The sequence below is a fragment of the Petaurus breviceps genome, unplaced genomic scaffold (assembly GCF_028583685.1).
Source record: "Petaurus breviceps papuanus isolate PSGF00001 unplaced genomic scaffold, PetGlider_PUasm1.0 91041, whole genome shotgun sequence".
NCBI lineage: Eukaryota > Metazoa > Chordata > Mammalia > Diprotodontia > Petauridae > Petaurus > Petaurus breviceps.
The window spans coordinates 256190-265115 of NW_027187400.1; the positions used below are offsets into that span (position 1 = coordinate 256190).

General features: G+C 40.5%; 1 protein-coding gene across 1 annotated transcript in view; it reads left to right on the plus strand.

The window, feature by feature from the left end:
• Window positions 1-8926, plus strand: part of PHC2 (polyhomeotic homolog 2) — a 162328-nt gene that overhangs the window by 81071 nt on the left and 72331 nt on the right. The window contains exon 3 of the mRNA XM_069078435.1: window positions 4615-4845. Coding sequence (XP_068934536.1) covers window positions 4669-4845 — 177 coding nt within the window. The 5' untranslated portion in view covers window positions 4615-4668. The remainder of the gene's footprint in view (window positions 1-4614; window positions 4846-8926) is intronic.

The following is an 8926-nucleotide window of genomic DNA, read 5'->3' on the forward strand; positions in this document are numbered from 1 at the left end:
TTGTAGTTGTGTTCATATAGGTTTTGGGTTTGTTTTGGCAAGTAGATGCTCAAATATTTTATAATGTCTACAGTAACTTTAAATGGGTTTTCTCTTTCTCTCTCTTGCTGTTGAATTTCATTAGAAATATATAGGAATGCTGAGGATTTATGTGGGTTTATTTTATATCCTGCAACTTTGCCAAATTTATTTATTGTCTCAAGTATTTTTTTTACTTGATTCTCTAGGATTCTCTAAGTATATCATCATATCACCTGCAAAGAGTGATAGCTTGGTCTCTTCTTTGCCTAATTTGATTCCTTTTATTTTTTTTTCTTCTCTAATTGCTACTGCTAACATTTCTAGTACCACTATCCAGTGATAGTGGACATCCTTGTTTCACCCCTGATCTTATTGGAAATGCTTCTAGCTTCTCCCCATTACATATAATACTTGCTGATGGCTTTAAATAGATGCTACCTATTATTTTAAGGAAGGATCCATTTATTCCTATTCTTTCTAGTGTTTTTAATAGGAATGGATGTTGTATTTTTGTCAAAAGCCTTTTCTGCATCTTCTTGAGATAATCATGTGGTTTTTGCTAGTTTTATTGTTGATATGATCAATTATACTGATGGTTTTCCTAATATTAAACCATCCTTGCATTCCTGGAATAAATCCTATTATTCTTGTAATAAGTTACTGTAGTCTTTTTGCTAATATTTTATTTAAAATTTTTGCATTTATATTCATGAGGGAGATTGGTCTATAATTTTCTTTCTCTGTTTTATCTCCTCCTGATTTAGGTATCAGTACCATATTTGTGTCATAAAAAGAATTTGGTAGGACTCCTTCACTAATTTTCCCAAATAGTTTATAGAGTATTGGAATCAATTATTCTTTAAATGTTTGGTAGAATTCACTAGTAAATCCATCTGGCCCTGGAGATTTTTTCCTAGGGAGTTAGTTCACTGACAACTTGTTCAATTTCTTTTTCTGAGATGGGGTTATTTAAGTAATTTACTTCCTCTTCAGTTAGTTTGGGTAACCTATATTTTTGTAAATATTCATCCATTTCACTAAGATTGTCAAATTTATGTGCATACAACTGGGCAAAATAATTCCTAATTATTGTTTTAATTTCCTCTTCATTGGTGGTAGGTTCACCCTTTTTGTTTTTGATACTCATAATTTGGTTTTCTTCTTTCTTTTTTTATCATATTGACTAAGGGTCTATCAATTTTATTGTTTTTTTTTTCATAAAACCAGCTTTTAGTTTTATTTATTAATTCAATAGTTTTCTTAATTTCAATTTTATTAATCTCTCCTTTGGTTTTCAGTATTTCTAATTTAGTATTTAATTGGGGATTTTCAATTTGTTTTTTTTTTCTAGCTTTTTCAATTGCATGCCCAGTTCATTGACCTCTCTTTTCTCTAATTTATTCATGTATGCACTCAGGGATATAAAACTTCCCCAAAGAACTGCCTTTGCTGCATCCCACAAATTTTGGTATGTTGTCTCATTATTGTCATTCTCTTGAATGAAGTAACTGATTGTTTCTATGATTTCTTGTTTGACCCACTCATTCTTTAGGATTAAATTGTTTAGTTTCCAATTCGTTTTTAGTCTGTCTTTCCATGGCCCTTTATTGCATATGATTTTTAATGCATCATGATCTGAGAGTGATGCATTTATTATTTCTGCCTTTCTGCACTGAATTGTGAGGTTTTTATGTCTTAGTACATGGTTAATTTTTGTGTATGTGCCATGTACCGCTGAGAAGAAGCTATATTCTTTTTTATCCCCATTCAGTTTTCCCCAGAGATCTATCATACCTACCCTCTCTAAAATTCTATTCACCTCCTTAACTTCTTTCTTGTTTATTTTGAGATTGGATTTATCAAGCTCAGAGAGGGGGAGATTAAGTTCTCCTACTAGTATAGTTTTGCTATCTATTTCTTCCTCTAATTCCCTTACCTTTTCCTCTAGGAATTTGAATCCTATACCACTTGGTGAATATATGTTAAGTAATGATATTGCTTCATTCTCGATGGTGCCTTTTAGCAGGATATAGTTTCCTTCCTTATCTCTTTTAATTAGATCAGTTTTTGCTTTTGCTTTATCTGAGATAAGGATTGCTACCCCTGCTTTTTTTACTTTAGCTGAGGCATGATATATTTTACTCCAGCCTTTTACCTTTACCCTGTGTATATCCCTCTGTTTCAGATATGTTTCTTGTAAAGAGCATATTGTAGGATTATGATTTTTAATCCATTCTGCTATCTGCCTCCGTTTTATGGGAGATTTCATTCCATTCACATTCACAATTATGATTATTATCTGTTTCTTTCCCTCCATCCTATTCCCTCCCTTGTTAATGCTTATATTTTTTCTCTCCTTCTTCCTTCCCCTCCTTAATAGTTTTCCTTTTGACCACTGCCTCCCTCATTATTCCCTTATCAGCCCCCCTCCCTTTTCCTCCCCTTCCCCCTTACTTCTTCCCTCCCTACTAACCACCCCCCACCTTTTGGAGCCCTTTCCCCCTCCTACTGCCTGTAGGATATTTTTGTACTTAATGAAGTATGTTATTTCTTCTTCACACCAAGAGTGACAGGAACAAATCTCATGCGAAGCTCCTCTCCCTCCCCTCTTTCCCTCTAATATGACACGTTTTGCGTCTCTTCTCCATAGAGTCCTGTGCTTAACTGGTTGTTATTCCCTCCTTGCACCAGACCCAATGAGGGAAAAGCTCATATAATACTCATCTCCCTCCCTTCTTTTCCTCTGCTATATTGTTTTTATGCCTCTTTGTGTGGCATAATTTACCCTTTTCCACTTCATTCCTCTTCTTCCATAGCAGTCCCTTTGTAGCCCTTAATAAGATTTTTTTAAATCATCATTTTGTGTAATTTATACTCATACCCTCTACTTGTCTGTAAACAGTTTGCTCTTATTAAATAACAGGGTGTGTGTGTGTTTTCCTTGTTTACCTTTCTATGTCACTCTTGCATCTCATAATTGGAGGTTGAATTTTCCATTGAGTTCTGGCTTTTTCATCAGGAAGGTCTGGAAATCTGTTATATTGTTGAATGACCATCTCTTTGCCTGGAAGAAAATGCTCAGTCTTGCTGGGTAGGTGATACTTGGTTGTAACCTGAGCTCTTTTGCCTTGTGGAAAATTGAATTCCTCTATCTCTGATCTTTCAGTGTAGATAATATTGTGTAGAGTGTAGAGGCTGCCAAATCCTATGCAATCCTCACTGTGGTTCCTCGATATTTGAATTGTTTCTTTCTGGCCACTTGAAGTATTTTCTCTTTTACCTGGTAGTTCTTAAGTTTGGCCACAACATTTTGAGGACTTTTCAATTTGGGATCTCTTTCAGCAGGTATCCAGTGGATTCTCTCAATTTCTATTTTACCCTCAGGTTCTAGTACCTCAGGGCAGTTTTCGTTAATGAGCTCTTGGATAATGTTATCCAGGCTCATTTTTCCATCATGATTTTCTGGTAGGCTTATGATTCTCAGGTTATGTCTCCTGGATCTGTTTTCCAGGTCAGTTATTTTTCCATTGAGATATTTTACCTCTTTTTCCAATTTTTCATTCTTGTTGTTTTATTTGACTAATTCTTGGTTCCTCATGGAGTTATTTGTTTCAATTTGGTTGATTCTGGTTTTTAGAAAATCATTTTCCTTGGTTAGTTTTTGGAGCTCCTTTTCCATATCATACACTTTGGAGCTTTTTTCTTCATCATAATATTTTTCTAATTCTTCAGTTTTGATTTTAAAAGAACTATTCGTTTTGTCTTCTATCTCTCTCATTTGGTTTTCAAAGTTCCTTTTGATCTCATCTAGGAGAGCTTTCTGTGTTTGGGATCTGTTTCCTGTAGACGTTTCAGCTGTGGGTGTGGAGTCCACATTGTCTCCCTCTGAGTTTGGTTCCTCCCTTGGAGGATAGTAGGACTCCAGAGTCTTTGTAGTCTGCTTTCTACCCATTTTGAGGCAGGGCCCTAGCCACGCCCTTCTTCTAGGTTTCCCAAGCCTTTACTGTTGAAGGTTTTTGCCCTGGAGCAATAGTTACTATGTTTTCAGGGTCAGGGGGGCGGGGTTGGAGCAGGCTGGATTCACTCTGCCATCCTGGTCCTTGGAGGTCCTGATAGGGTTTTTTTTTTAAATTTCTGGGCTATGGAGCAGTAGTCCCAGGAGTATTTGCTGTCCTGGACAGGGGCCCTGCATTTGGTTCTTACCTTGCTCTTTCCAGTCCCAGCCCTTTAGTGAAAGGCCTGGTAGTGGCCCTTGTGGTTGGTGGGACAACTTGCCCCCCTTGTTGGTCAGGCCTCCTCTCAGCCTTCCCAGTGCCATCGCTTCCTGGCCTGCTCCTGCACACAGCTCTGTCACTTCCTGGCCTGCCCCTGTGTACCCAGTCATGCGTTCTTAAAGCAGTTCCACCACCCACGTACCCCATTACCTCCCAAGTAGAATGGAAGTCCTTTGAGGGTTTGGACTGTTATATTCTTATCTTTGTGTCTCTAGCACATACCATAGTGCTCTGCATATAATAGGTATTTGATAAATGGTTTTTTAATGGAAACTAATTGAGTTCATGCTTCTAGGTTTATTTCTCTCTTTCTTTGCAGCTCTTACTTGCCCACTTGTCTCCTGAGTACCCTGATTGTGTCACCCTGTAGGCCATGGAGAATGAGCTGACAACCCCACCCACATCTGTCAGTGCCACAGTTGCCAGCAGTAACAGCGGGGTCAGTAGTAGCAACAGCAGCAGCAACAGCAGCAATGGTGGTAGCCGTTCTACTGGAGCTGGGCCCCAGATTTCTGTGTACAGTGGTATCCCCGACCGGCAGACTGTACAGGTAAGCCTTAAATTGTTTGGGTATTTTGGATACCAGGCCTAGGCCTTAAGGCCCCAAGGTAGAAAACCTAGAAAAATCCTTTCTTAAAACTGTAGTCAAAATTTATCAGTCTGTGGGGATCCTTTGATGGCATTCAGGAGGAGAATAGACTCAAAAATTAAGAGAAGGGGACTTTGGTGCTATGTCTTAGGGACTCCTTATACTGACCAGACATTGGCTTAATTCAATGGCACCCCATGGGATTTTGGTGCTCAAGAGTCTCATAGTGATTAGATTGCTATAACTGTAGACTCATAAACTTTACAATCTTTACCCTTTACTGAATTATTTTAACTTCACCCTGTCCTTGTATCCTTTCTCCCTTTATCTTTAATTGCTCATCTCTTTTCAAAACCCAACCCTGCATTTTTCCCACCATCTGTCTGCTCTGCTCCTACTTAAATACTGCATAATTTTACTAAATAAAGTCACCTAACTGTGCTGAGTCCACTAGAAATTTATGTTATTCACTCTTATCTGGATCCTCCCTGTTAAACATCAAACTTTTCACTATTCTCTGGTTAACCATCATTCTCTCCACAGTAGCTGTTCCAAAACTTCTCTTTCTAAAACATTTATGCTACCCTCTTCCCAATTCTTCTGAACAAAGGACCCCTCTTCCTACTTTATTGAAAAAATTGAGGCTACCCATTAGGAGCTCCCTCTCCTTCACAACTCCAATCACTTTCTCATCACCCCTCATTCTGTTCTCCTTTGTTTCATCTTGAAGAATATACTGGCCAAAGCTAACTCCTCTACTTGTGACATCTGTTCCATCATCTCTCATCTCTTTTGGCAGATTGTTCACAAAGTTATCTTCCATGTTGCCCTTATTTTAAACCTCTTCTGGTCCATTGGTTCTCTTTCTGCTCCTTATAAACATTCTTATGTCATCCCCCCCAATTCTTAAAAAGCCTTCAACTTGACCTTATCATCCTTTTAAGCTGTCATTTTATATACTGTATCTCCTCCCTTTAAGAGTCAGCCTCCTAGAAAAAAAAACTTACATCTCATTCATTTTGAAAACCTTGAAATATGGTGCCCATCCCCATCATGCAGTTGAAGTTAATCTCCTTAAGGTCAATAAAAACACATTGGTTTGTATTTATCTCTTTATTACTTAAAGTATTGGCTTTCTTCCACTTCTCAAACTTGTTGACTTCTCTGCAGCATTTGACTGTGCTAATCAGGTCAGATCAAGTCAATAAGCATTGATTGTCCTAGTTGCTATGCTGAGTGTTGGGAATACGAAGAAAGACAGAAATAGCCCTTGCTCTCAAGGAACTTACAGTTTAATGGAGGAGAAAACATGTAAATAGCTATGTACAAATAATACATAGGATAGACTGGAGATGATCAGCAGAAGGAAGGCCCCAGCATCCAGGGGGATTGGGAAGGGCTTTCCATTGGAAGTGGCCCTGAGCTGCGCCTTACATGGACTCATAATCCAGTTGCCTTTCAGTGTTACCTTCCATTTCATTATTGTAGTCTTTATGCACATTGTTCTCCTGGTTCTGCTTTCTTTGCTTCAGTTTATGAGTCTTCCTGCATTTTTATGAATTCTTTACATTATTTCTTACAGTACCCTGATACCCCACTATTCTCACACATTGTAGTTTGTGTAGCCATGCCACAATCTCTTGTTTGTTGGCTTGGGGGCTACATCTCTGCCAAATTGAGTGACCATGTCTGGACCATATCTGATTCCTTGTATTTCTACTCTGCAGCAGTCCCTATTGAGAGTCTTTTAGCTATAGCTTAAACAACCCTAATCAATGAATGGGTATTGCCTCAGTCAAAGTGAGAACTTGGAAAGACCTTAGCTTAAAATGGTCAAGGTCTCCCACTGCATCTGGGATCATCTCCAGTCTTCCAGAGCTATATCTAGCCACTGGACCCAAATGGATCTGGAGGAGAAAGTGAGGCTGGTGACTTTGCATAGCCCTCCCTCACCTAAATTTAATTAACTCCCAAGTCATGGCATCACCTTCCTGATGTCATGCCCCTCTTCCAGAACGAAGGACAAACCACACACAATCTAGCTATTGATTCTCCCTAAATAGTTGGAGAGAGAAGACCAGAAAGACAAAAACCCTGGAAAAGAGAGCAACCTAGACGGAAAAGGGTGTAAGTGGGAGGAATCCTAGGAGGAAAGCACATGATAGGAAGGGAGGAAAGCTAAGCTCAGGAAAGCAGCTGGAAGAGAGCAAAGGGAGAGTCCAGTTCTAAAGGAGACATGGAAGAGCAGCACCCAATAAGAAACTGGGCCCAGCCTGAGTCTCAGTACCTAATCTTACTTCATCAGAGTCCAGGCTCTGAGGCTGGAATATTTTCATTCCAAAGGTGCTCAGCCACAGAAACCACACTAAGAGGCTAGAAAAGAAGCTAGCTGTCCTCTAGGGAGGGGAGGGCCCAGTGCCTTGGGCTGCAGTTCAGCCTGGGGATTTGGCTGAGCTAAGGTCAGGAGGCCTATGCAGGCCAAGACTCAGCTTGAGGCAGTACTTACCAGAGGAGAGCTGCAGGTGAGTGACAGGAGAGCAAGGAGGAGGGGCAAGGGTTCTGAGGCATTAGGGGCGGAGGGAGAGAACACAGAGCTTTGCTTTTTTTCTCAGAGAAAAGGCTGTGTGGGGTGAGGTCAGAGGTCAGCTCTTTGTCACTGTCCAGAGACCTTTTCTCAGCCAATCACATTGGGAAGGGAGGACTATGTTGAGAAAAGGAAAGGGATTGTGGGGGGGGGGGGAAGGTGGAGAGGAGAGCTTAAGCTAAAGAGAGAAAGGGAGGGAAGGATAGAAAGAAGGAAAGAGAAAAGGAAAGGAGACAGGAAGGCAGGAGGCCAGCCCCATCATCCCTGTGGAGCTGGGGTGGTGAAGAGCTTGAGCCTTAGGAAGCAGAACTACAGTCCGTAGAGGCCCAACGCTCTGCTGTACAGTCCAGGAGGCCTTGCTTTCTGGAAAGCCACAGGCAGGCCTCTGGAGACCATCATCAAGAATCAGGAACCTTTCTGAAATTGTTGGTGCCTAGAAGGAGGGTCTGTGTCCCCTAAACTGCATTCAGGTGAGTCCTAGGCCTGCTGCTGACTTCCAAAAGCAGGGCAGGTACCCTACTGACTTTTACTCTCTGCCATGGCCTCATTCTTGCTCTTAGTTTCCTGCCCTGTCTGAGCTTCTGTTTATTTATTCCCCATCATCTTGTTCTTTCTTTGCTCTCTACATTCTAGCCAAAGTGGCCTACTTGCCATTCCCTGTTCACCTCCCTCCTAGGTGCCTTTGCATTGGTTGTATGCTTTATGCCTGGGGGATAGAGTGGCACATGGATGTGGAGAGTTGAAAGGAATTTCAGTGGCCATCTACTCCAACTTATCTAAGAAAAAATTGATGAATAATTATTTATTAAGTGCTTACTACATACCAGCTACTATGCCAGGCTTTGGGGATATAAGGAGGTTAACTCTTTCTCAGGTGAGACATTATGTTCCTATATTAGTGTACACAGAATCAATAAAAGATAATTTAGTGAGGAGGTGCTAGCACCTGGAGGTCTTGGGTGGATAAAAAAGGTTTCATGTAGTTGTTGATTGAGATGATGTTTGAAGGAAATTGAGGATTCTGAGGCAGAAGCGGGGGAAAAGGGTTATATGTCAAACAGTTCATATTTGATTCTAGGATTAAGAGAGAGTCACTGAAGTTTATCGAACAGAGGTGTTACATGGGTAGACTTGTGCTTTAGGAAAACCTTAGGCAGCTGTGGAGAAATGGATGGGAGAAAGAAGAGCTTTGAGGCAGGGAGCCCATTTTGGAGGCCAGTGTAGTATAGTCCAAGTGGGAGGGAATGAAAGACTGTGCAAGTGGAGAGAAGGTAAGTGCAAGAGGTGCTGTGGAGATATAAGCAATAACATTTGGCAGTTTGATCACCTATATGAGGTATGGAAGATTGAGGAATTGAGAATGACACCAGGGTTCCTAGCCTAAGTGACTAGAAAAATATTGGTCCCCTTAAGAGAGAGAGAGAGAGAGAGAGAGAGAGAGAGAGAGAGAGAGAGAGA